Genomic DNA, 27688 nt, shown 5'->3' with positions numbered 1-27688 from the left:
TCCTTCTACGCGGCGGCTGCAACGCAACGCGTTTCTCTTCTCTCTTTCCCCACACCCAACCATCGTGCCGTTCCGCCGGACCAATTCCCCGTAAACTAAACCCAACCGGAACAAGTCAATGCGCACCACCAAGTCGCAAGTCCCAACCCAAACCCAACAGCAATAACGTAGCCGCCGGCCGGCAGGAAGGGCAGCGAACCACAACTCAGATCATCTATTCCGCAAGTCAATCCCGCCCGCCGCGCCTCGCCTCGCCTCCGCCGCATTTCAACCCTCCCCACCACCGCCGCCCTGCCCACGGCGGCGATGGCGCCCTCCCCTCTCCTCCTCCTCCTCCTCTTCGCCGCCGCCGCCGTCCTCCTCTGCCCCCTCGCCGCCGCACAGTCGCCGCGCAACGTCCAGACCCGCTTCCCCTCCACCCGCACCCCCGCCATCGACCTCCCGCCGATCGCCTCCCCGTCCCCCTCCCCCACAGGCCCGACCCCCACCCCCACGCAGCCCGCCGCCTCCTCCTCCTCCTCCTCCTCCACCAAGCGCAGCGACATCGCCGTGGCCGTCGTGAGCACGGCGCTCAGCAGCTTCGCGCTCTGCGGCCTCGCCTTCTTCATCTTCCTCCGCCGCGGCAAGAAGAAGGACCTCACCAACCCCGCCGCCGCCAGGTACCACGACGGCGCCTTCCCCGGCAAGCTCCCGGAGCGCGCGCCCAAGCAGCCGCCGCGGGGCGGCATGGTGGACGAGAACGGCCTCGACGCGATATACTGGCGCGAGTACGAGAAAGAAAACACCGGCGGCGGGGGCGGCGGCAGGGGCAGGAGGCCCGCGGGCAGCAGCAGCGGCCGCCCACCGCAGCCACCGTCGTCCTCGTCCCGCCAGCAACAAAACCGCGCCGAGCGGCGGAGCGACGGCGCCGCTTCGCAGGGGTCGCACTCCCCGGCGCCGTCCCCGCCGCGGCCGCTGCGGAAGGGCAGGGTGGACCACGAGCCGCTCATACCCCGGGGCTCCCTCGACTCCGCCTCCGAGCTCTACAACGACGCGCCGGGCGCCAGCGCCAGCTCCTCCAGCTCCACCTTCTCCGTCGAGTACTACGCGCGCAAGCCGCCACCGGCGCCCATGGCCATGGCCGCCGTCCCCCGCCCGTCCCCGCCGCCGCCAGCCCCTCCCGCGCCACCCACCGCATCCGCATCCCTAGCCGCCCCGCCGGGGAGAGCGAGCCCGCCACCGCCGCCGCCGCCACCAATCCCCTCCACGTCGCCGCCCCCACCCCCGAAGGGCCCGCCGCCTCCGCCAGCCCCCAGAGGCCCGCCTCCGCCGCCGCCCCCAGGCGGAAAGAAGGGAGGCCCGCCGCCGCCTGGTCCGCCGCCACCGCCCGGAGGGAAGAAGGGAGGCCCGCCTCCGCCGCCCGCCTGGGCGTCCTCGAGGCCGCCGGCGTCGCCGGGCGGGTCCAGCGCCCAAGAGGACCAGTTCGCCAAGCTCAAGCCGCTGCACTGGGACAAGGTCAACGTGGCCGCCACCGACCACTCCATGGTCTGGGACAAGCTCACCGCCGGCTCCTTCAAGTAAGCCCCCCGCACTCCTGAATTAAACCCCGCTTCTCATTTCACCTGATCCTAGTACTAGCACTGTTGCCATGGTCATAGATGTTTAATTTTGTCGGTGCTATTTGTGCATACCTGCATTTAGATTCAGCCTGATCGTACTATTGCCATTGCCATTGATGTTTAATTCTCTCGGTGCTATTTTTTGTGCATACCTGCATTTAGATTTCGCTGGTACGAACAGTAGTACTAATGGTGATCATAGACATAGTAGGAATGTAGTGCTAGCTACAGTACAGCACGAACAGTGAATGCAGACCCCTGTCCCTGAACCTTGAAACAACAGTTGCACTTGAAAATAGGACTGTCATACACACCAATTAAGCATGAACCCAGCTGGTTACGTTAGCATTTCGTTGTCTGAAAGATCATCCAATTAGCATTCTAGCTGTGGTGCTTGCAAAGCATGCTAGCTGTAGGGCTACAGTCTTTTTTTGAGAAACACAGTACAAACGCAGACACTCACATATACGCGCATACACTCATCCCTATGAACACACACACGCACACCCTACCCCTATGAGCACCTTCGGAAGACTGAGCCGGCGGATTGGATCTTGAAATTGACGAAGTCACCACAGGCGCCTCGCTGTCGACGGGAACGTCGCCTCCCACTGAATGAATATTCCGCCTTTATGAGACACACAGATGTCAAACCTGAGGTTTGAACTCTGGTGGGCTGGGGGTACAACCACCCTCATAACCACCCAACCTCAGGTTGGTTCTCCGTAGGGCTAGTCTTGTGTAAACTGCATCTGAAATAGTGCCATTATACAAAGCAAGTAAGCATTTCGTCCTCTGAAAGATCATCCCATTAGCATTTTAGCTGTGCTATTTGCAAAGCATGCTAGCTGTAGTCCCGTAGAAACTGGAGAGATTGGCGCACTAGTCACGAAAAAAGAGCAATCCCACAATGTGCAAAGATGCAGTAGTGTAAACTGGAAAGGCCCTTTTGCTGTCATAGCCATGGGTGGGCGTAGGCGGAGGTTGATTCTTCAACGGGATCTAGCACGTCGCTTTTTCCTCGAAACGGTGCCCAAATCCTGGGGCGCATTTTTGTGCGCGTATGTTCTATCTGGATCCTGGACCTGTTGTTAAGCTACGGCAGACAAGGACAGATGGGGTACCTTTCGTGTTAATATCTTAATCAGCGTCATCCTGGCTTCACCGGCGATGGGAGTTTCGTAGAACGAGTACACGGGAACAGGTATACGAGTTGGCGACGCATGCTTGTCATTGAACGGGCAGGAAGTTCGCATGTGTTACCTTGACAGAAACAATCAACCATGCGCATGGATTAGCTACTGTTAGCTTGTTTGATCGTGTATGAATCTAGACGGGGGACGGAGATATTTTAGCCTAAGCAATGATGGGGGGATTTGGGAAGACCTTGAACTCGGTCAAGATGTCACCCAATTGTCTCTGTCAGCTTGAGCTGGACGGCTTGCAACGGCAACCATCCCTTAAGTTCCAACCAATTATAACAGAATCATATCCCGGTAACATGGGTGTGACTGATTGGAAAACATTGCTGTTCGCAACTTTACATGATTGACAATGATATGAACTAGCGTTTACAGAACTGGTGTTTCAGCTTTGTATGTAATCGATCCAACACATTCTAACCGTGTTGCTCTGCTGTGTTTGCAGCTTGGACGAAGGCACCATCGAGGCGCTGTTCGGCGCCGGGGCGGCCAACAACCGCAAGACGAAATCCGCGGACTCCAAGGACGCCTCAAGCAGCCTGGGGCGCGCCAACTCGGAGGAGAAGATATTCCTGATCGACGCGCGCAAGTCGCACAACATCTCCATCATCCTCAAGTCCCTCACCGTGGGGCGGGACGAGATCATCGACGCCCTCCGCGACGGCCACACCGAGCTCACCACGGACGTCCTCGAGAAGCTGTCCCGCATCAGCATCACCAAGGAGGAGGAGGCCACCATCCTGAAGTTCTCCGGGAACGCCGACAGGCTTGCACCCGCGGAAGCCTTCCTTCTCCGGCTCCTCCTCGACGTGCCCAGCCCGTTTGCCCGTGTCGACGCGCTGCTGTTCAAGATAAACTACAGTTCTGAGGTCGCGCAGCTCAAGCGATCGCTCCAGACGTTGGAGATGGCGAGCCAGGAACTGAGGACGAAGGGGCTCTTCCTTAAGCTGCTCGAGGCGGTGCTCAAGGCAGGGAACCGGATGAACGCCGGCACGGCACGGGGGAATGCGCAGGCATTCAACCTCGCGGCGCTGCGCAAGCTCAATGACGTGAAGAGCACTGACGGAGCCACCACGCTGCTCCACTTCGTCATCGAGGAGGTTGTGCGTGCGGAGGGGAAACGCCTCGCCGTCAACCGCAACTACACTATCCGCCGCTCTGGCAGCCTCGCGAAGTCAAGCACCGACGGTGGCATTTCAGCGTCAGGCTCCACGGTCCAGGGGCCGTCGCGCGAGGACAGGCAGAATGAATACCTGAACCTAGGATTGCCGGTTGTTGGAGGCCTCAGCAGCGAGTTCACCAACGTGAAGAAGGCTGCGACTGTGGACTACGATTCGGTTGTCAACGAGTGCTCAGTCTTAGGCAGCCGACTAACAAATATCAAGAGGCTCCTGGAGACCTGTGGGGACGATGGATTCTCAAGAGGGCTGAGAGGGTTTGTCAAGGCTGCAGAAGAAGAGTTGAAGGCGCTAACTGGAGAGCAGGAGAAAGTGCTTGATCTGGTTCAGAAGACAACGGAGTACTACCATACAGGCGCTACCAAGGACAGGAACGCGCACCCGCTCCAGTTGTTCGTCATAGTGAGGGACTTCCTGGGGATGGTGGACCAGGCATGTGTAGACATCAAGAGAAGGCTACAACAGCAGAAGAAACCACCAGTCTCATCATCACAGCCACCATCGCAGGCAGCAACGGCAGCGGCTGCGGCTCCTGCCGCTAAGGGGCCAGCTGACGTTGCTAAGGGGGCAGCTGATGGTGCTGCAGCACCATCGCAGAAACCACCGGAGGAGGCAGATAGCAAAAGGAAGAGGGTCATGCCAAGATTCCCAAACTTGCCGGCGCACTTCATGAAGGACAATGCAGACTCTGATTCAAGTAGTGATGAGGAATAGGATGCATGGGAAGGTGTAAATGATGATTGTTTTGCATTGGTTTGAATTGGTTTTTTGGTCTTTTGGAGGTATAGGTTAGCAGCAGACTGTACATAATGAATTGTTGGTATTTGTTCCTCTCTTCATTTCTTTATATATGAACCATATCGACAACAGTAGGTACAATTTTGTTCAGAAATGGAACTTGATGTACAAATATCAACAATCCCTTACAAAATGAGGCTTCAGCTAATTGCTAACCATCTGACCGTGGTACAACAAAGAATTGCCTACCTACAACAAATGACCAATGTGGTATTGACAGCTTTCAGGCTTTCAGCCAGCAAGCTCACTTAGTGGTACTCGATCCATGACGCTGCAAGCAATCTGTGCATTTTTTTGGAGAACTGGATCTATGTCTGGCAATTTTGGAATCTGGAATAGAAGTTAAAAGAGTATTACGTGCAAATCATAAAATAGAGCTGAAGGACTGCAAGGTTACCCAGAAAAAATAAGAAACGACAGCATGAACATAATACATTACCATGAAACTTCAGGAACCAAAAAAATCCAAGAAAAATATGGTATCAGCATATAAAAAAAATACGAACATATCTATCAAAAAAAAAAAACGAACAACTGCCCATCGTTATCTGCATTCCTGATAATATACCTGAGCTAGTAAATCCATTGTTCGTCTGAGCAAACGGGCTAAATCTCCATCATCCATTGCAGAGTCCATCATAATCTCCCTCCAAGTCAACCCTGATGCCCAGGCTTCAACCATTCCAGCAAACTGGGTATCTATGTCACAGGGTATCTGTATGCCGAGAAGCAGGCAGATGAGAATGGTAACTAGAGCAGCTGTCGATCTCTTGATTAAAATACAAGGGAAAACAGGAAGATCATGTGCCAAACCTTTACACCATGTTTCTCTTGGAGATCGAGGAGTGAATTTCTCTGCTCTTCTAAGTAATTTATAACTCCGATAACAACTGAAGATGGTTCATACACATAACTGCAAATTCAAGCAATCACCACGATTGTCTTAGCATAAAATATCTGGATGTGTTAAACGTTAACAATTTTTGGGCTGGATATTGCGTACACCTAGCTCATGTTCTCACTTTATGTAAAGGATAACAGATGTTGACAACTAATTGGATGAACATATTTTATTGCTGGAGTAGATTGGTCGATAATTTGGAGAGTTCAGTTCCTGAACTTAATTTGAATTGCACCAATATAAAGCATATTTGAGACAGCCAATGTGCTGGTCCACAATTTAGCACAACATGTGGAATTGATGGTCCAATTGATTTATGTTACATGCCAGTGCATTTTTCACAAATTTGGGCTGCACCAACAAAGAATAGGGACCGCTGTACAGAGATAAACATGACATAATAGTTGGCTTTTACAAGAAATAGGCAATACCAAGTTGTAAGCATGAGAAACAAGTGTTGTTGAAGTTTGTACCTGCTATTTTTCCATGGACGAAGCTTGATCCCTTCTGACACTAAGCTTCCACAAACTGCTGCCAGTTGAGAAGGCTTCAGATCCAAAAGGACCTTGTTCCTAAGAACCATAGCAAGCCAGAGTTCGTTTTCCCCTCGTATGGCTGCTGCCGTCTCACCCAAAGGATAGATTACCTGGGTATTGATATCTAACACTCTTGCTTCTTGTATGACTTTACTAATCTGGTAAACATCCATTTATAAATTAATTTCTAAGAAACTACTAATCGATGGCAAGCGTAAGGCTTAGTATTGTGCAATCATACTAGTTAATCTAAAAGAGTTTGAACACCCTCGTCAAATCATGCCATTCTACAGAGGGCTGAGGGTTTAGTTAGTCTGTGAGCACCGGTATAGAGAATAATGGAAGGTGGACAAGGAGCACTGGCTGGGGCCAAAAGGGGGCACAACCAGAAGCAGCAGCAGATGCTACAATGGCTTTAATATGTTGTGGCAACACCACTGCCTTCCTCTGTCTGGCTCTCAGTGCTTCTCACCGTCATGTGGAACATTTGGGACGCCAGGAATATGCTTGTCTTCAGGGACCAGCTCATAACCCCTCGAACCTCTATCGCTAATGTAATTTCAGACTTATCCCTCTGGTTGCACAGGTTTAAAAGCCCTGCACACAAAGAGGATGCCATGCTATGGCGGAACCATTTCTCAGCTTGTAATTCTGAACCCTAGAAAGGGTTTTGCCATCAATGAAATTCAGGTGGGGACCCCCCCCCCCCCCCCCCCCTTGAAATTTTCAAAAAAAAAAATTCTATCTCATGTGTTCAGCTACATAGATTGTCTATCAACTCCATTTAACCAATTACCAAACATATTCGTAATATTGGTTGGAGGTGGAAGATCAAAAGTGAAATTAACCGTGCGCTAAAGTAGTTTAGCTAAAGGGCAAGTTATGAAACATATTCGTGATAAGGCTTTCATCCGTATTGGGGTTTCTGCCTTATGTTGGTCAATATGGAGGACGAGGAATGATATTATTTTTAACAAAAAACAATCTTTTCACTTTTTGCAGGTTATCCATATGGTGTCACATTGGGTTCAGCTGTGGGCTCTACTGTCACCGGAGGGACAGCGGGGTGCTATGGCTTGGATGCACACGGCTCCAGATGGTCGCTCAGGATATCTTGTGCCAGGCTGGCTGGCGGCACAATAGGAGGCTACGTTGATGTGTAGTCCAATTTTACTTTGTTTCTTTCGCTGGTTGATTCTTGTATCAATTCTGGGCGATGCCTGAGATGGTCTAAACTCTGTACTCGTAACTTTTTAATAAAAGGCCATGTGCATCATCATGATGAAGAAGCCGGGGTTTTAATCCCCATTTCGAAAAGAAAAAAATGTGTTCAGCTACATAGTTACTTCCTGCATGAAGTGGAAGCAACTAACCCAATATATTCTACAGAATATGATACAGTGCCAGAGCTACTGCAGTGCTTTCGACAACCATATGCGGAGTAGTTCAATTAAATAGATTCATCAAACATAGAAAATCATAGATGGTTACCTGCAAAAATTCTTTCCAACCAGTTGGTTCAATTTGCATTATGCGTCTAGTTAAACGACGGGATCTGGCTTCCAAACGCTCAATCTTTTCTTTTGTAAAGTTTCTCATGTCAATGATCTTTTGAAATTCTCTAAAACCCTTAGTACTCCTGATTGTTTTCTTCAATTGTGAAACCTTCCTCCTCTGTTTCTTGTGAGATTCTACAGCGGTTTGATGTTCCTGGGAGAATCGTTCTACCTGTGAAGAGTAATAAAGAAATTTTAATGCAAACTGGCTAAAACGTCAACAGAGCTTCAAGTTGCAAGTGATAATCCGTAACATCATATCAGACACTATTTAAAAAGTATTACATGATATTATATAAAATGAGCATGTGAATGTTGCATTGGTTGTCTATAGACATTGAAAATAAATTCAGTAGCACAGTGGACTCCTATGGTAATACCGTAATACCACTACGATTGACTAACCTATCAGAATTCAGAAGACACAGATGGGACAAAGGAAGAATTGGCCAGTGAATCTTTTGAGAAATGGATATCTTTTGAAGATACCAACAGAGAACTAATTTGCAATAACCCTAGCACAAAATATCAGGAAAGTCAAGGAGTGAGTGCAAACCTCATCATCTTCTGAGAGGCTATTAAGCACAGGAACATTAAGACTCCATGACCATGTGTCTAGGGATCCATCCATGCATAACAAAGAACCATGTTCAGATTTTGCAATTTTATCCCAAATCATATCTTCACGCAAAAGGAGCTGCTTCAGGGTTTCTCTGGGGAGTGGCCCACCCTCCACTGAAGGAACAGCGGGTAAACCTGTCTGGTAAACAGCTTTTATCCATTTTTCTGTGAACAGATACCATGCATTATCCGAACTCAAAGCAACATAGTAGGATGGGTAATGAAGCTGTTCCTCACTATCAACTTCCCGCTTGTCTGGGCCAGTAGAATCATCTTCTAGCTGCAATTGTTATTTTGGTAAGAACACACGAGAAGGACATAAAAAAAAAAGAATGGCATAAATCACGAAGACAGATACAGAAGAAAACTTTCATATTTCAAACCTCAGGGAATGGCCAACAAAATTATAGATACATAAACATCAAAGGATATACACTAGTATGCTTCGGCACTCATATTGTCAGAGAAATCTAATAATTAATGCTTAAAGTTCTTCGAAGAGATGAGATGTAAACAATCCCAAAGTAAAACCATCCAGCTTTTCCCTCTACATCTTGCATGGAAGAGTATATAACCTATTCACTCACCATGCTCACGATCTTTTGATCATCAAAGGAGCTGAGGCTTCCAATAAAAACAGCAGGAATTGTGTGGTGAACTGAATCTTTATCTTTATACTGCAAGCAAATGAAAGGAAGGTAGCCACTTTCAAACTCTTCTAGCCGAGTTTTCCATGCAGCCATTCTCTCTACTTCCATCCTCTTTTTCAGTTCATTTCTTATCTTCTTCTCTTCCTGAGGAATAAGTGTGCAGAACATATAAGGTTTAATAAATAATACAGGATGGGCAGTACTTTGATCAACAGGTTATGCAAAAACACCTTTAATTATGTAAATAGCTTTTACTCGGATTCTCGTAAGTGTCAATGGCTTGAAGTGATTGGGCTTTAACAGTGGGTGCGTCATTTTAGGTTTAACTTCTATTAGCAAAGCTATATGTCAATATTAGCATGTTACATAAAATCAAGTGCCCACATGGTGTGGTTTTTTGTAGAGCACGTAGGATGGCTGAACATTTTTTGCATCAAGATAGACAGGATTTCAGTGTGTCGTTTTGGTTTCAGTTACAATATAAACAAACCAAAAACTACAGCTCAGGTTCCAATGAAATGGATGGCCTGGGAAAAGACCAAGATCTATGACTGCCAACATAATCCTAAACTGAGCCCTGAAAAAACAAGTTGGTAGCCAGACTGAAACCAGAGGACTGCTAAAAACAAAGAGGGGACTTGTGTATACCTAAGATCGTCTAGATTTTGAAGTGTTCTCTAAAATCCCATAGTGCGTGAAGGCAAATTATTCTATTTGTAAACATGCAATCAAGTACTGGTAAATTAAAGAGCTCCATGCAATATATACAATTATCAAAGAACCATGATAATGTGTATCATGCTTATTTGTCATCAATACATTGACACAAATAGTATAGTACTTCTAAGTGGGATTATCATTTATTATCTAAAGTAGGTGGGGTTTAAACAGTATCAGATACATTAGATTGACTTCCATGTTATTGAACTACTATAGAGAAATCAAAGCAAGCAATAAATTTACCTTTAATTTATTTTGTAAAAAAGAGATCTCCGTATAGTGTTCCTCTGATAATTCCTCCCTGCATTTCCGGTCAATGAATTCATCCGTAACTTCAGAAGAGAGATATTGTATTTCTTTCTGTATTCTCTCGAGCTCTTCTTTAGCAGCAACCATCACATTGCTCCCTACATAATTCCCAAAGCTTTGCTCCACTAACTTCCGAGCTTCTTCTAATGTTCTTCCAGAACGTTTAGCCTTGACATCACCCAATCCTTTATTGTTATGAGTAACTTTCGAGCCCTGGACGACACAATTGAAGATAAGGACAGGGAGAAAACAAGAAAATATACAGATATACTACAGCAGGATACATACCGCAAGGAGATTCAAAACCATCCCGTATGATGCGGTAAACTGTGAAACAAGTGGCTCAAGTCCAGCAAAGATAACGTCACAACATTCTTCAGGCCCTTCATAAGTAGACTGAACAAGAACAGAATGCCCAACTGTGTCGATCCCTCTCCTTCCAGCACGACCTGCCATCTGGAATAAGTTATTTGGGGTTAAGAGCTGGCGCCCGGCATCAATTCTTTTGCTGAGAGAAGATATCACGGCTGTTCTAGCAGGCATATTGATCCCAGCAGCAAGGGTTTCTGTCGCAAAGACTACTTTAACAAGGCCACGCTGAAATAGCTCTTCAATAAAGGACTTCCACAGTGGCAAGCAACCAGCATGATGGGCAGCAACACCTCGCAAGAGTCCTTTCACGGCATTTTCCCGGATAGCATCAGGATATTGCATCCTGAACCTCCTAAGTTCCAGTTCAACTTCACTAGCCTCACAATCATGCAAAAGTCTACAATCCTCGAGATATTCAACGGCTGCGTCACATCCTCTTCTACTAAAGATAAACCAGATTGCTGGAAGCATGTCGCTTTCCCAAAGCTGTGACAAAGTGTCACGTATTAGTGGAACCTGCACGGTAAGGTAATCAGGAAATGACAGCCATTAGTCACAGCACAGAGGTTAGGGGTAATAAAGCTTTTCCATTTTCGATAAAAATATCACATTTGGTCTAGCAAAAAAACATGGAAAATTTAAGCTATTATATGAAAATGCAAGTCAAAAATGAATTCTAGTCAATGCCTGGGAACGCCGCATATTGGTGACCTCGTGCTTGGACAATTGAACTTGTTTTGATATGTCCAACGGGCTTCTGCTACCTTGCTCATTTTTATTTGTTCTAACTTTCCTCTTTCCTTTCACGTAGTAATAATCACTTTTGGGAGAAGATATGTTCTGGACATGAGACATTCGCAATTTCCTGTATGAATAGAATAAAAGGATATATAGATGGCTTAGCTTACGCACTAACATAAACAATGTGCATGAAGGTAATATTAGAATGCACAAAAGATAACCAGATAGAATCTGAAGAACTTAGGAAGCTAGCTAGGTGTATATCTTGTTCTAAGTTTCTCTGCTTTTCCTTTGATAACCTAGGTTGTTTTGTTTTCTTTTCCTTTTGATTTTGCCGATTTGTAAGACTCCTGTGTCATGAATTTTTCTCCTAATACAAAATGACATGCACTTGGGTGCATGTTCAAGAAAAAAAATTAAGAACTCATTATGCCTTTGATACACTTCTAGCATTATTTTTGATAATCCAATAATATTAACCCGGATGAACATAGCCAATGGTGTAGGCAAGGCAGACCTAATTAGGCCCTACTAGGTTCAGATGAACCCACTTATTTAGAAGCTCAGAATATCTATTATACATAACGCGCACATATTTCCATTTTAGCTGCCTAAAGGTGCAGCTATGTTATCCCCAAATGACCAAACAACGCAAGTACCATAAGATATCAATAGACATTAAACAGCCCTTCATATGTCTTGTGCCCGACTAATATTTGTAACAATTTAGCAAACTCCTGACTCTGACACTCGACAACTGGTAAACAGGCGCGCGCGCACACAGGCACAGAGAGGAAACTATTCAGATTAGACGTTTAACTTTTTAGCAGATAGAATCCACCTATTCAGATTAATTAATGGCAGTTGCCCACATTCTGATGGGATGGTCCAATTTATCAAAAGCGGTGGATATGGTTAAAATAAGCAAGGCAGCTGGATGAATATCGATAGTAACACTTCTTTATAGGCATGTGGTTTAAAAAGTAAGCTAGCGTATGGTGCTAACAAGAACAAGGTGGCTACCTATTCATTTTCTTTCCCTTTTCATCGAGAAGGGGTAGAAGTGCAAATTTCTTCGAGAAGTGCCAAGTTAGTGGAACAGGACGTTTGTTCGATGTCACCAGCTCTGTTTTTCCATGGATCTACAAAGAGACAGCATAAGAGTGATTTTCGCAAACACAAAATTAGCGTTGCAAGACCAGAAATAAAGGAAGATCACAATGTATGGTCCCAACATTTGCACAAGCACACATGTATTTCTAGTTGTGAATGTACCAAGTTTGCTTGTGAATGTACTTTTCTTAGAACGAAACTGCACATGTATTTCTGGTGCTAATCACCAAATACATCCATTTAAAGTGGGAGCTGGAGAAACTCTTACACCTATCATGCTACTGCAAGAATCAAAACAATGACAACACAGGTAATCCACTAGTTGTGTAGATGCGAACAGTTACCTGACCTATCCAGCCAGCTAATTCATCAGGATTTGCGACGGTGGCAGACAAGCATATAAGCTGGACTTCCTTTGGACAATATATCACCTAAGGATGTGGTCAAAATAGGTAAGTCAAATGACCAATGTGAACTCATGGAGACGACAAAGAGAGTTTTAAAATAGCATACCGTTTCTTCCCAAACAGTACCGCGTGAGATATCACTTAAGTAATGGACTTCATCCAAAACAATGACATCAACTTCAAATAATCTACCTTCGGATGCTGACATACCAACACTGCAGTTCAAATAGAAGACGGGATTCTTTCAGAAAGGACAAGCAACATCAGTTACAATCAATAGTTAACTACCACTAAAGCTTAATCTCCCCACCTGAACCCCCAAATACTACCTCAAAGGGACATGCACAACTTGGGAAATACTAACACGTATCGTATATAGGTAAAGTTGAACTATGGTATACTCTAACTATTCCTGTCACAGAATGCTCTGCAATATTTAATTGCAGTAGTGGAAGTAGCAAATTGTCAAAGTAGTAACAGTATGCTACAGCGTGAATACTTGTAGCATCTCAATTATATCACATTATATGTCATCCATGCATAAATACCTTTGGTACAGCATATTACGCAGAATCTCTGTCGTCATTATTAGGATCTGAGCATCTTTATTGATAGCAGAATCTCCTGTAAGAAGACCAACATTATGATCACCAAAGGTATTCCTGAAATAATTAGACAACGACAATGTGTCAAAATAAATTTATTACTCAGAATCTGACCATCTAGGTAAATTATATAAGACTCTCAGCCTTGCAGTACTCTAATACTCCAACAGCCCAGCTATGGAATTTTCCGGCAGTCATAAATGTTCTCCAGAACTCATCATATGGACAGTGGACTTGCAACTCTCTAGAGTTTCAAGTTACACAAGAATTGACAGCATGCACGATATAACTTTATAACATAGCAAAATAACTAGATAAGTAAAGATGCAGGAGCATCTTCACTTTTGTGGCTTATGCCGCCGGATCCAGCAGGGTAGAGTTTAAGGTAGGCATTTCATTGTATGCCTCAATTTTATGAAGAAAAGGGGGGCGGTTTGCAAGGCTCTCCGTCTGTTGGGAGCATGAAGATGCCATTAAGATGATAACTCTAGGCATGTCCCAAAAAACACAAGACAAAAGATAAATTTTGCAGGTTATCACAAGCCTGCAAAAGGAAGGACATGAATCATGAAAGGAGCATTTTACCGGAAATCGCGGAACTTCTGATTTGACAAGGCCTTCAACGGTGTTGTGTAGAAGAGACGCCTTCCTCTGGCCACTGTTGCAACAGCTGCAGCTTCTGCAATTAGTGTCTTTCCGCTACTTGTAGGTGCAGAAACTACGACGGACGAGCCTCTTAGAAATGCTTGTATAGCCAGGCGCTAAAATAAGAAGGAAGCAGTGTAAGAAAAACGAAAGCAATATGGTATAGACTTTTTGTGTACTCCCTCCGTTTTTGTATATAAGGCCATCACGTATTTCGAGGTAGAACTTTGACTAATAATTTGACCAACAAAATATGAGTTGTATGTCACCAAAAGTATACAATTGGATTCATATTTGAAAAAAATGTTGTCCTATGCTTTTTGTGTCAGTAAATATTAGCATCGGGCTTCCAAACTTATTACATTACCAAAGAGGAAGAGGTAGAGATTTATTTGCAGAAACCAAAGCAACAATTTTGCCTCTACTTATTTCAGTGTCAATGAGTGCCTATAATTTTCAAAATTTATTCCAGTTAACTTGAAATGTACTCAGATTACCATAAACAAGGACGTGGAGAAGATCTCCAAAATAATACCGCCTGGAGCACAAACTAATGTGCCGCAAGGAAATACAGTAGAGTTCATTGCTTATCACAATCATTAACTGCAACTAAGTGTTTTAGGTAAAGAGAACATGACACTATTTGTGAGCTTTATAATGCTATAATTAGAAAGTGTGTTGCGGTAAAAAGAAAAGAGATGTGCCTGATGTAATCCCACGTATCTAACATTCTAACTAGCAGATTGGCCCGCACAATTGTGACGTCTCTTGTTATGGTATAGGTGCAAAATTTTATTTGCAAGTTAACTTTTGGAAAAACTATTTTGCAAACAACATACAGTTTGGATAATTATTTTGGGAAAAGTACTTTTTGGTTCCTCAACTTGTCACAGAGTTTGCTTTTGGACCCTTAAAGAAAATGTGTACGCATATGGTCCCACATCTTCTTGAACCAGACACATTTGATCCGAGCAAAATGGTTTTTTAGCTGATGTTGTGTGGTTTTTTTAACCAAGCTGACACGTGGCGGTCCAAGTTGACATCCATATCCTGGTGCTCTCTGTTTCTCTGGTGGGCATTTCCCCGAGCAGTTGGTGTCAGCTAACCCATTGTTTTAACACTGTCGTTGAAATCCCGTTAGCAGAGCAATGCCTGCCCCTCCAGACTGATACCGGTGTCGACATGCTGTGCCGGCCCCGGTCCATCATCCCGGGGCTCTCGACCACTCGGTGGCCGAGTTGGGTTCAGGAATGAATAGCTGGTTTAAGAAAACGAGGGGCGAAATATATATGTATTTTTTTCAAGGGCCGAAAAATAAACTCTGCAACTAGGTGAGGGGCCAAAAACACTTTTCTCATTTAAACCATGTTTAATTAGCGTGATTTATTTGAGATCTCCTTCCCATTATGTGAAAGATAGGACTGAATTGTAGCTAATGCTATCTACCTATTTTCTATTTCCATTTTCTAATCACTGCGTCCCTAATCCAACCATTGAATTTAAGCTTTTAAAATTAGGTTCAGCTAACTCAATGTTAGAATTTTCCCATATTCCTATATCTCTAGCAAACTTAAAATGTAAGCCTTTCAAACTAGATCCACAAAATTAAGGTTGGCCGTTTTTTTGATAAATTTTAGCATATTGCTCCCTTTTCTTATGGAGTTATGGAGGATGTAAAATCAACTGTCACTGGTTTTTACTATAAAATAGACGGAAGGGTTAGATCTTTTGATAATTCTTAGCTTATCCCTCCCTTTCCTTAGCGGATTTAAGGAAATTTCATCTGGTTCTTATCCTTATAAAACAGATGGATGGATTCGTGAAACTACAAACTTAAAACATAGTGCAGTAAAGAATCACACGCGCGTCGCTGCTAGCTCAAAATGCTAACCATTTCGGTACTCCAAATCCGACAAAACTCTCAGCAAAGCTCAATGCAGCTCCACTGAGAAACCAGAATTAGCTCATCCAGGTCGGTCAGGTACCTGAAACTTGTCGATAGGGAAGTCGTAGATCCCGGCGAGCTCGTTGTAGTCGATCATATCCTCACCGAACTCCCGCACCTCGGCGACGAGCTTGGCCACCTGCTGCGACTTGTAATCCTCGGAGCGCTGCCTCCGCGCCGCGGTCTCCTCTCGGGAATCCCCGGCCGCGTCCCCCTCCTCGTCGTACTCGCCGCCGCTCTCCTCTTCCAGCTCCTCGTCGCGCTCATCTCCTTCTCCATCCTCGTCCTCGTCGTACTCCGCGTCTACGTCGTGTATTTCCAACTCGTCGTCGTCCTCCTCGTCGGCCTCCTCCTCGTCCTCGTCGTCGTCTGACACCGGCGCGGCGGCGCGGGACGGGGAGCGCGCGGAGCGGAGGTGGAGCGGAGCGGGGCGGGGCTGGGCTGGGCGCGACGGCGGGAGGAGAGAGGGCGGCGGCGGGGTCTGGGGGAGCGCGTGGCGGGAGGCGGTGGGGAGAGGGAGGAGGAGGAGGAAGTGCGGGGAGAGGCAGTGCATGGCGGGAGGTGGTGATTCGGCCGGAAGAGGCGGGGTAGACGGGATAAGAGCATCTGCCACCTGCGGCCCAAATAATCGCGGGCGACTCCCCAAAACAAATTAAAATATTTTAAAATAACATATCAATCTCATTTTTTTTTTTTTTTTAGAACACAGTACAACGCAGACGCTCACAAACACGCACGTACAAACACCCCTATGAACGCACGCACGCACACCCTACCCCTATGAGCACCTCCGAGGGACTGAGCCGGCATATCTTGAGGTTGACGAAGTCACCATGGCGCTCGGCTGTTGACGGGCACGTCACGTACCACTGAAAGCATAGCGCCGGTTAAATCCTGGAATAAATCCAGGTAAATGCAAACACCCATGTCAAGTCTAGGACTTGAACCTGGGTGGGCTGGTTCCACCACAAGGACCTAACCACCAGAGCCAAGCTCTGTTTGCCATATCAATCTCATTTTGTTCATACAATCACACAAATAGAATTAAATTATTCATATAATTAATCAAATAAATAGTACTTAAATTATGCATATAATCAATCAAATAAATGTACTTACATTATTCACATAACCCAATAAATAAATAGTACTTAAATTATTCATACAGGCAAACAAATAGAAATAAAATCATGCATTTAGAGTTAGTCGGTGGATCCGTCAAGGTTCCGCCTAACTACGGAAATAAAATAGTTATTGCCTAACTACGGTACAATATCTTGCCGTGTACGTCAAGGATCCGTCTTCACTTCTACGTCAAGGATCCGCCTTCCCTTCTACGTCGTCCCAGATCCGGCTACCCTTAATGGGCCAGGCTGGATCCGACTTTTAGAGTTAGTCGGTGGATCCGGCTCCTTGTTCCTGAGCTGGACTTCATCCATCTTGATCTACAGAAACTGGGCCGCCCGATGGGCCTCATGCCTCCATCACCGCTTAAACTGGGCCGCCCGATGGGCCTCATGCCTCCATCACCGTCTATGGGTCACCCGGCCTTGCCGGATCTAGGCACTATCGATGGTATACCCATGAAGTATACCCACAACAGACCAAGTGATCAACGCCCCACCAAGTGGCACCGTTGAGAGTGACTATGTGAGTATACTCAATCTCACTCTTTGGTTCATGCCTATTTTTACATTATGCACGGTTGTGATCATGGTATGCTTCCGATTATGCATATTGTAGGAGACATATGCGGATTTGTGGTACAAGGACATGGCCGGTTCCAAGGGAAAACCTTTTACCTTCAAGCATTGTTGGGAATTGCTTAAAGATCTTGACAAGTGGAAAGTAAGGGATCAATTATCTAACCCCAAGAAATCAGATATGCTCAATATGGATGATACCAATGATGAAGGAAGGAACCATGGCAAGCCCGAGGTACCCAAGAAGGCCAAGGAAAGGATGAAGTTGGAAGCGGATGCATCAAGCTTGAAGGACAAGCTTGATCAAATGATTAAGACAAAGGAGACATTGACATTGAAGGCATTGGAGACAAAAATCCTTATCACTGAGAGAAAGAAAGAGGTGAAACTTGCAAAGCTGAAAGCTAGGCGGGAAGATACCAACTGAAAGGTCGAAATGGAGGAGAGGATGATCAAGCTCAAGGAAGCAAAGGCATGGAAAGAGATCATGGCCGAGGAGAAGGAGCACACGATGATGTCTAAAAAGAACATGGATGAAGACCTGGTAGAAGGAGACTAAGGCGGACATCGCAGATAGGAAGAGGCTACTTCGTGGTGGTGGTGACATAGGCATCCCCAATGGGCCTGCCGAAGATGGTACCCGGGGTTTATTGAAGGCCCATGACTCGAAGAATATGAAGTTCGGAAGCCCAAGATAGAATTAAGGAAAGCTAGGGTTGTATTAGGAAACATAGACTTGTAATCTTGCGGGACGGGTCAGAAACCCTCCCGGACTCTGTAAACTTGTGTATCACGAATCCCTCGGCTCCGCCTCCTATATAAGGGGGAGTCGAGGGACAAAGAAAGCATCGAATCATTGTCTCACAAACCCATAGTTTTCATAATCGTCGAGTACTTTTCGGCAGAAACCTTCGAGATCTACTTGCCCTCTACTTACAGCAAAACCCTAGTCTACAACTTGTAGGCATTGATAAGTTAATCCCTTGTCAATTGGTGCCGTCTGTGGGGATTAGAGGTGTCAAGGAGCTGATCTCGATGGCACGTTCAAGATCGTCGACTTCATCAACTGCAAGCAAAGCGATGGACAGAGGTAAACAGATCGAAACTGGTCTAGTCGATTTTGTGCCTCACCCGCCCTCCCGTTTGGATGCATATGCGTATCTGGAGGAGCCCATGGAGATGACGTTCGGAAGGTTCCACTTTCGCGTCGAGAAGGAGGGAGCGTATCGTCTCGAAGTTCCGATCTCGTCGGGATTATCAGCGGTCGATCCCGATTTTTCGAGCTCGACATCATCAGTCGAGTCAGGCGGCGAAGAAATCTCCTCGCCACGCTTCATCAGTACCAGGGCAAGCGAAAAACTCGTCAAGATCTTCAGTGACATGTCCTTCGAGTCGTCTGCGGACTCCAATATAAGCAGTGATTCTGACAGTGTCGACGGTTTCGACTTCATCGACAAATCCATCACTGTGGGAAAGGTCTTCGCCAGTCTACACGACGGTGTCACCGATCTCAAAAAAATAGAAAAATAAAGTATCATCAGATCTACGCGATCGGAGAACCAAGCCGACCTCAAGAAGAAACATCAGAGAACTTCGACGAGGCGGGAAATCCGTTCGTTGATCATGCGGATCTCACGCGAGGCCTAGGGACAAAATATATCGGCACGGCAACGCGAGAGATGGTGCGATTTCCGCATGCAGTATGGGATTGAGTGGAAAGAGCTATCAATGGGACAGAGCCAATGACTGTAACGGCGACACTAGTGGAGTTACAGGCATACCAATATAAGCTCGCGCGTACCAGGCGAGAACTCGAAAAACAGAAACTCGAGCTAGACAGGAGGCAAGAAGCAGCATCGGCATCGAGCAGGCGAAGAGCGGAACTGAGTCGACAATCAGGTACTTCGGGAAGCAGTCACAGAGGGGCTCGCAACAGGGCAAGGTCTCGACTAAACAACATACCTGAAGCTGAGAGGGAGAATCTAGTCCAAAACCTCGACATGTCCTTTATGTCGATAGACACGAGGGGAACATTATTCCTAAGACACCAGAAGCAGGGTACATGGCGACGCAAGCTTTCATCCTCGCGTCCAAACCACCTGCCGGAGATCCAAGAGAGGCATTGTACAACATGTCCATGGCGGGAGTTGGAGCCATGGGAGCGGCATTCGTAAATTCACCTCCCGAAGGATCAGCAAGGCAAAATAGTCCACGACCTGCTGTCGCAGCGCCAGTTCCCGAGAGAACAAGCGGAGCAAGAGACACAGAAATTCAAGCAAGGGTAGACAGGGCACGACAAAATAGAAGGGAGCATCGACATTCTCCAGACATAGCTGAAGAGGATATGTGTGGGCTACCGTGTTTTACGAGGAGGGTTCGAAAAACTCAGGTGCCTTCGGGGTTTAAGTTACCCGATAATTTCAAGAAATTCGATGGCCTGCAAGATCCCGAGGATTGGCTGGTCGATTACCTCGAGACGGTGAAGCTGATAGGCGGAACAAGGGCAACGGCCATGCAAAGCATTCAGGTACACCTGAGTGGAGCTGCAAGGTCTTGGATAAAGAAGCTTCCTCCAGGTTCCATCGACAGCTGGGATGACTTCGAGGACATATTCGTCAAGAATTTCCGATCCACCTGCAAGAAGCCTGCATCGCTAGAGGAGCTGAGGTCGTGTCGACAAAAGCATGACGAATCTATGAGAAAGTACATCCAGAGGTGGAACATAATTAAAAACTCGGCAGAGAACATATCTGACGAGAGGGCAATAGATGCGTTCGTGGCAGGAATCCGGCGGGGCGATTTCGTCGAGGACTTGGGAAGAACCAATCCAAAGACAGTATCAGCGCTGATGGAGATAGCAAACAGGTGGGCGGATGGAGAGGATGCTGTTCACAATAAACGACATAGGTCACCAGAGGAGGACCGTGGTCGAAATTTTCAAAATAGACGACGTTCTTTTCGGCAGTTCTCGAGTTATGACGCTCCTGGCCAAATATCGGTTGGTTTTCGAGCAGTCAGTGGAGGAAGCAATAGAGATAACTACCAACGAAGCAACGAGCAGCAAAGCGACAATAGAGATGATTCCCGAAACAACAGGCAAAATAGTGGGCCAAGGTTCCAGAAACCGTATGTGTCTCCCGAGGATATGATGAACGGCCCGTGTCAGATGCACTTCTATGTCGACAATAACGGGAAGAGGCAGTCGGGGCATTTGCAGAAAGACTGCCGAAACTTTCAAGCAATGTTGAGGTTCGCCGGGCAAGCCAATGCTCAGGCAGCGAGTCGAAATCCTCAGGGACCTAGGAGTGAGATCCACCTACCACCTCCTCCCGCAATTACGGACGAAAATCGGCACCAGCTGAGAATAGCGGCAGCTCCACATCCACCTCCATATGTCGACCCCAATTCCAATGGTGCGATGTCGATGATTCAGAAGGCTAGGCCATCTAACAGGGCTCAGAAAGTAATTTCGCGACAGGTGTTAGTCAGCACTTATCTTACCAGCAGTGATCGCAGGATTTGACGTATCTCTAGTGTTCATTGATGGAGGCAGCAGTTTAAACCTTATGTATGCAGATACACTAAGGAAGATGAACATATCCTTGGCAAACCTTAAGCCAACGGACACACGTTTTCACGGCATCACACCAGAGAAGCCAAGTTACCCATTGGGGAAGATCAATCTCGACGTTCAGTTTGGTACTCGAGAAAACTACAGAATAGAGAGGCTGGAGTTCGAAGTCGTTGATTTCCCGTCGCAATACCACGCCTTGTTGGGACGACCAGCATACGCCAGGTTTATGGCGGTACCACATTACACGTACCTGCTATGGAGGCTACCTGGGCCTAAATGACCAATCACAGTCAAAGGGAGCTTTGCGTTAGCTGATAAGTGCGACAAGGATTTCCATAGGCTGTCAGAAACTTTCGGGATGCAGGCAGAATATATGGCGTCAAGGCTCACAACCGATTATGACGTGTTACCAGATGTAGGAAGGCCTCTAAGGGAGCCAACCTTTAGCACTACGAAAAATTCCAAAGAAGTGCAGATTCACCCGACAGATCCAAAGAAGACGACGTCCATTGCAAAAGATATGGACCTCGCATAGGAAAGCGCGCTCGTCGAGTTCCTCCGTGAGCACTGGAAAATCTTCGCATGGTTTCCAGCTGACATGCCAGGAGTACCCAGAGAACTTGCCGAGCACCACCTAAATTTGGATCCAATAGCGAGACCAATCAAACAACCTTTGCGGCGTTTTTCGGAACCAAACCGCAAAGCTATGCTGTCGGAAATTGATAGACTAAGAGAAGCTGGTTTCATCAAAGAACTACATACAGAGGCCACGTGGGTAGCTAACCCAGTGCTGGTGCCGAAGAAAAACACGAAAGTCCTTCGCATGTGCATCGACTTCACGTGTCTAAATAAACACTGTCCAAAGGATCACTTTCCCCTCCCAAGGATCGATCAAATTATCGACTCCACGGTAGGCTGCGAACGTCTTTCCTTCCTGGACGCATACTCTGGTTATAACCAGATCAGATTAAAAGAAGAAGATGAGGTCAAGATAGCGTTCATAACACCTTATGGCGTGTTTTGCTACAAAACAATGCCTTTTGGTTTAAAAACGCGGGAGCAACATATCAGCGGATGATGCAGAAGTGCCTGGCAACACTGATTGGAAAAAACGTACAAGTATACATCGACGATGTCGTCATAACAACAAAGAAAGGAGCAACGTTGATCGAAGACCTAAGGGAAACTTTCGACAACCTAGATAAGTTCTGCCTCAAGCTGAACCCGACAAAGTGCTCCTTCGGCGTCCCTGCGGGAGAACTTCTCGGGTTCCTAGTTTCAGCAAGAGGGATTGAAGCTAATCCAGAAAAAATACAAGCTATTGTAACAATGAGGAAGCCAACAAAGTTAAAAGAAATACAGCAACTAATGGGGCGAGTCGCAGCTTTGAGCAGATTCGTCGCCAGGTTAGGAGAAAAGGCGTTGCCGTTCTACGCCTTGATCAAACAGGGAGAGAAGTTCCAATGAAACGAAGAGGCAGATAAAGCTTTCGAAGATCTCAAATGCACAATCTCGACACCACCAATATTGGTGGCGCCGAAGGAGAAGGAACCTCTGTTGCTATACATTGCGGCTACACCTTAGGTGGTCAGCACAGCACTTGTTGTCGAAAGAGAGGAAGAAGGAAAACTCCATGGAGTACAGAGGCCTATATATTTCATCAGCGAAGTTTTATCGCCTTCAAAACAGCGGTATCCTCAGTACCAAAAGTTAGCATATGGAGTGTTTACAACCGCAAGAAAATTGCGACACTATTTTTCGGCACACCCGATAATAGTGGTCAATGAGGCGCCCTTGTCCAATATACTAAACAACCCAGAAGCTACGGGTCGTGTCTCCCTTTGGGGAATAGAGCTTTCCCCTCGGGACATCACGTATGAAAAAAGAAAAGCAATAAAGTCGCAGATTCTACCAGACTTCATCGCAGAGTGGATGGAGTTACAAAATACAAGACCACCGGATTTATCGAGAACTTGGACCATGAACTTCGACGGGTCCAAGAGATTGGAAGGAGCTGGAGCAGGCGTGATACTAATATCACCTGAGGGTGACAAGCTGAAGTATGTCTTGAGGATGACGTTCCCAAACGCATCTAACAACGAGACAGAATATGAAGCTCTTATACATGGGATGAAGATGGCGAAGGCTTGTGGCGCAACTCGACTAAAAATCTTCGGTGACTCGCAATTAGTGGCTCAGCAAGTCATGAACCAATGTGATGCAGTCAACGATAGCATGATAGCATACAAGGAAGTATACAACGAGCTAGAGAAACTGTTTGATGGATGCGAAGTAAATCATATCAGCAGGCTGAGCAATGATGAAGCCGATGTTCTCGCAAACATTGGGTCGCAATGTCTCGCAATTCCACCAGGAGTATTCTGGGAGGAGATAGCCGAGAGATCCACGAAGTCAAAGAAGCAAAAGAAAAAGGAGAAGGAAAAGAAACCCTCGGGGGCTACAAAAGAGGAACCAGAAGAAGAAGAGGAACAGGACATGGTTATGATGGTACAAATACATTGGATCCAGGAGTACATATCATACATTCTAAGGAAAGAGATACCCGACGATCCAGTTGAAGCAAGGCGAGTTATTAGACGATCTAAAGCCTTTACTGTGGTCAAAGGGGAGTTATACAAGCGAAGTATTTCGGGAGTGCTACAAAGGTGCGTCACACCCGAAGAAGGAAGGATGATCTTGAAGGACGTACACGAAGGAATCTGTGGCCATCACGCAAGTAGTCGAGCTATAGCAGCCAAAGTTTTCAGAGCAGGGTTTTATTGGTTAACAGCAATCGAAGATGCAAAAGAAATTGTTCGTACTTGTGATGCGTGCCAGAGATTTGCGGCAAAACCTCACTCTCCGGCAGCAGAGCTGATGCCAATACCGTTGTCTTGGCCCTTTGCTCAATGGGGTCTCGACATGGTGGGAAAACTACACAAAGCTTCGCTAGGAGGATACGAGTATATGCTCGTCGCAGTCGATAAATTTACAAAGTGGATAGAAGCAAAGCCGATAAATTCGCCGGACGGAGCGTCTGCTATCAAATTCGTAAAAAGTACCGTCTTCAGGTTTGGGGTACCGCACAGCATCGTAACAGACAATGGTAGTAACTTCACATCCAATGAATTCAAGGACTATTGTGCAGAAGTAGGCATCAAACTACACTTTGCATCGGTTGCGCACCCGCAAACCAATGGCCAAGTCGAGAAAGCCAATGGCATCATCTGCAATGGCATCAAGAAGCGCTTATTAGCACCATTGGAGAAAGCTCGACACACTTGGCCAGAAGAGTTGCCCAGTGAGCTATGGAGTATACGAACAACACCAAATACAGCGACACAAGAAACTCCGTTCTTCCTGGTCCACGGAGCTGAAGCAGTACTACCAACCGAAATAGAGCACGATTCTCCACGAGTCACGGAATACGATGAAGAAACTTCGAGGAAAGCACTGGAGGATGATGTCGATGCACTTGATGAAGCTCGAGACGAAGTGTAATCACGGGTCACCAAGTATCAGCAGGATTTGAAGAACTATCACAGTCGACGTTTGCGACCAAGATCCTTCCAGGTGGGAGACTTAGTTCTTCGACTCACGCAAAAAAATCATGAGAAACTCGAGTCGCCATGGCTTGGCCCTTACATCGTCACAGAAGTTATCGAAGGAGGAGCGTACAGGATAAAGGATAAGAAGACCGGGGTTCCCGAGAAAAACCCTTGGAACGTGGCGCAACTCAGGCGGTTCTACGCCTAGAGTCGAAATATAGATCCTCCTTTGTAAAAATACAATGTACTGAAACGCCCGCGAGCTTTCAGACGCACTCTTTTCCTTTTTAGGGCACCGAGTGGGGCTGGAAAGGTTTTTAATGAGGCGGGCTCGCGGTGCTGCAATATAGTAAAGATAGTGATGACATACATCTTTTTCTTCGACATGCTCGGGGGCTAAAAAGCCCGACAAAATACAATATAGTTCTTCAAAAGTACAAAAAATAGTTTTGCCTTGGTATAAAATACCTCGCAAGTCAATAAAGATACAAAATAGTGATCAACAACAAGCTCGGGGGCTCATACCCACAAATATAACATATTCAATATTTGCCTTGGTTCAAACCTCGCAAAAAATACAATACAGAAAATCGCCACCGAAACACTCGGGGGCTAGAAAAATATATACATGTCTTTGTTCTACAAATTAGTTACAGTTCTTTTCAACAAAGAAAGTTATCTACCGAAGAAATATAATTAGTCATGCTTCAATATATCGTCAAGTGTGACTATTGCCTTCTTCGGGAGCGTGAAAGAACATCTCTCATATTATGTTTTGTGTGTTTGATGTCAATGTATGTGATACACTAATGTTTGTTTAAGTGGTACAGGGATTATATAGATACATTTGTATGTGTGTTGGATGTGGTCAGTTCTGTGAAAAATAAACAGCAAAAAGATCATCAGGCCGGATAATCCGGGCCGGATATTTCCAAAATATCTGGCCCCCAGATTTTCGGCTAAGGACTTGAGGAATTGCAGCTCAGTATGCTTCTGGATAGGGGCCGGACATTTGCCCGGATATTGTCCCGGTTTTGTCCCAAGGCCGGATTATCCGGGCCGGACATTTCGGAAATATCCGGCCCCCTCGAAAATGACTAAGGACCTGAAGAAAAGCTTGTCTGGTTAGAGGCCGGATTTTTGGCCGGACATTGTCCCGGTTTTGTCCTGGCAACGGCTGGATTTTGGGGCGGGGTATTTATACCCCTCTTCTTCTTCTTCCTTCCCCCTTTGCTCAATCATTGCACAAGAAATCTGCCAAGCTTCACCTCCATTAGAGCCACCTCAAGAAACACAAGATTTGCAAGATCTCCTTCCTCCCCCAACCAAAGCTCTTGATCTTTGGAGATTCGAAGGAGAAGACACCGATCTACATCCTCACCGAAGCGTTTTTCATTTCCCCCTCATTTGTTTGAGGGATCTCATGCTAGTTGATACGTCTCAAACGTATCTATAATTTCTTATGTTCCATGCTACTTTTATGATGATACTCACATGTTTTATACACTTTATATGTCATTATTATGCATTTTCCGGCACTAACCTATTAACGAGATGCCGAAGAGCCAGTTGTTGTTTTCTGCTGTTTTTGGTTTCAGAAATCCTAGTAAGGAAATATTATCGGAATTGGACGAAATCAACGCCCAGGGGCCTATTTTCACACGAAGCTTCCAGAAGACCGAGGGGGAAAGGAAGTGGGGCCACGAGGTGGCCACACCACAGGGCGGCGCGGCCCAAGCCCTGGCCGCGCCGACCTAGTGTGTGGGCCCCTCGTGTGGCCCCCCGCGTTGCCCTTCCGCCTACTTAAAGCCTCCGTTGCGAAACCCCCAGTACCGAGAGCCACGATACGGAAAACCTTACTGAGACGCCGCCGCCGCCAATCCCATCTCGGGGGATTCAGGAGATCGCCTCCGGCACCCTGCCGGAGAGGGGATTCATCTCCCGGAGGACTCTACACCGCCATGGTCGCCTCCGGATTGATGAGTGAGTAGTTCACCCCTGGACTATGGGTCCATAGCAGTAGCTAGATGGTTGTCTTCTCCTCATGTGCTTCATTGTCGGATCTTGTGAGCTGCCTAACATGATCAAGATCATCTATCTGTAATGCTATATGTTGTGTTTGTTGGGATCCGATGGATAGAGAATACTATGTTATGTTGATTATCAATCTATTACCTATGTGTTGTTTATGATCTTGCATGCTCTCCGTTGTTAGTAGAGGCTCTGGCCAAGTTTTTGCTAGTAACTCCAAGAGGGAGTATTTATGCTCGATAGTGGGTTCATGCCTCCATTAAATCTGGGACAAGGATGTGAGAAAGTTCTAAGGTTGTGGATGTGCTGTTGCCACTAGGGATAAAACATTGATGCTATGTTCGAGGATATAGTTATTGATTACATTACGCACCATACTTAATGCAATTGTCTGTTGCTTGCAACTTAATACCGGAAGGGGTTCGGATGATAACCTGAAAGTGGACTTTTTAGGCATAGATGCATGCTGGATAGCGGTCTATGTACTTTGTCATAATGCCCAATTGAATCTCACAATACTCATCATGTCATGTATGTGCATTGTCATGCCCTCTCTATTTGTCAATTGCCTAACTGTAATTTGTTCACCCAACATGCTATTTATCTTATGGGAGAGACACCTCTAGTGAACTGTGGACCCCGGTCCATTCTTTTAATCGAATACAATCTACTGCAATACTTGTTTTACTATTTTCTGCAAACAATCATCATCCACACTATACATCTAATCCTTTGTTACAGCAAGCCGGTGAGATTGACAACCTCACTGTTTTGTTGGGACAAAGTATTTTGGTTGTGTTGTGCAGGTTCCACGTTGGCGCCGGAATCCCTGGTGTTGCACCGCACTACACTCCGTCACCATCAACCTTCAACATGCTTCTTGGCTCCTACTGGTTCGATAAACCTTGGTTTCTTACTGAGGGAAAACTTGCTGC

General features: G+C 46.2%; 2 protein-coding genes across 2 annotated transcripts; one reads left to right on the top strand and one right to left on the bottom strand.

Moving 5' to 3' along the window:
• The first annotated feature begins 171 nt into the window (after nucleotides 1–171).
• On the top strand, nucleotides 172–4847 carry LOC127306180 (formin-like protein 16). The gene is made up of 2 exons (XM_051336795.2): nucleotides 172–1556; nucleotides 3246–4847. The coding sequence occupies exons 1-2, from the start codon at nucleotides 307–309 to the stop codon at nucleotides 4690–4692; spliced, it is 2697 nt and encodes an 898-aa protein (XP_051192755.1). The 5' UTR covers nucleotides 172–306; the 3' UTR covers nucleotides 4693–4847.
• LOC127306179 (DExH-box ATP-dependent RNA helicase DExH15 chloroplastic) lies at nucleotides 4793–16502 on the bottom strand. The gene is made up of 16 exons (XM_051336794.2): nucleotides 15938–16502; nucleotides 13893–14068; nucleotides 13251–13364; nucleotides 12809–12917; nucleotides 12640–12726; nucleotides 12206–12324; nucleotides 11129–11306; nucleotides 10358–10957; nucleotides 10004–10282; nucleotides 8978–9184; nucleotides 8326–8670; nucleotides 7705–7941; nucleotides 6151–6371; nucleotides 5590–5689; nucleotides 5345–5491; nucleotides 4793–5106 (listed from the first exon to the last, which is right to left on the bottom strand). The coding sequence occupies exons 1-16, from the start codon at nucleotides 16448–16450 to the stop codon at nucleotides 5008–5010; spliced, it is 3531 nt and encodes a 1176-aa protein (XP_051192754.1). The 5' UTR covers nucleotides 16451–16502; the 3' UTR covers nucleotides 4793–5007.
• Between the last annotated feature and the right edge of the window lie 11186 nt (nucleotides 16503–27688).

Source organism: Lolium perenne, chromosome 6 (assembly GCF_019359855.2).
Source record: "Lolium perenne isolate Kyuss_39 chromosome 6, Kyuss_2.0, whole genome shotgun sequence".
NCBI classification, from domain to species: Eukaryota; Viridiplantae; Streptophyta; class Magnoliopsida; order Poales; family Poaceae; genus Lolium; species Lolium perenne.
Note: the sequence above shows the minus strand (reverse complement) of the source record. Positions and strands in the feature narration are given on the sequence as shown.

Bases quoted from the DNA above. Each gene is read 5' to 3' on its own strand.
- LOC127306179 (XM_051336794.2), bottom strand. From the start codon at position 16,450: ATGCACTGCCTCTCCCCGCACTTCCTCCTCCTCCTCCCTCTCCCCACC. The intron at 11,307-12,205 runs GTAGCCACCTTG...CTATTCATACAG, and splicing joins AAGGGAAAGAAAATGAATAG to GAAATTGCGAATGTCTCATG. The intron at 8,671-8,977 runs GTGAGTGAATAG...TAACAATTGCAG, and splicing joins ATCAAAAGATCGTGAGCATG to CTAGAAGATGATTCTACTGG.
- LOC127306180 (XM_051336795.2), top strand. From the start codon at position 307: ATGGCGCCCTCCCCTCTCCTCCTCCTCCTCCTCTTCGCCGCCGCCGCC. The intron at 1,557-3,245 runs GTAAGCCCCCCG...CTGTGTTTGCAG, and splicing joins CTCACCGCCGGCTCCTTCAA to CTTGGACGAAGGCACCATCG.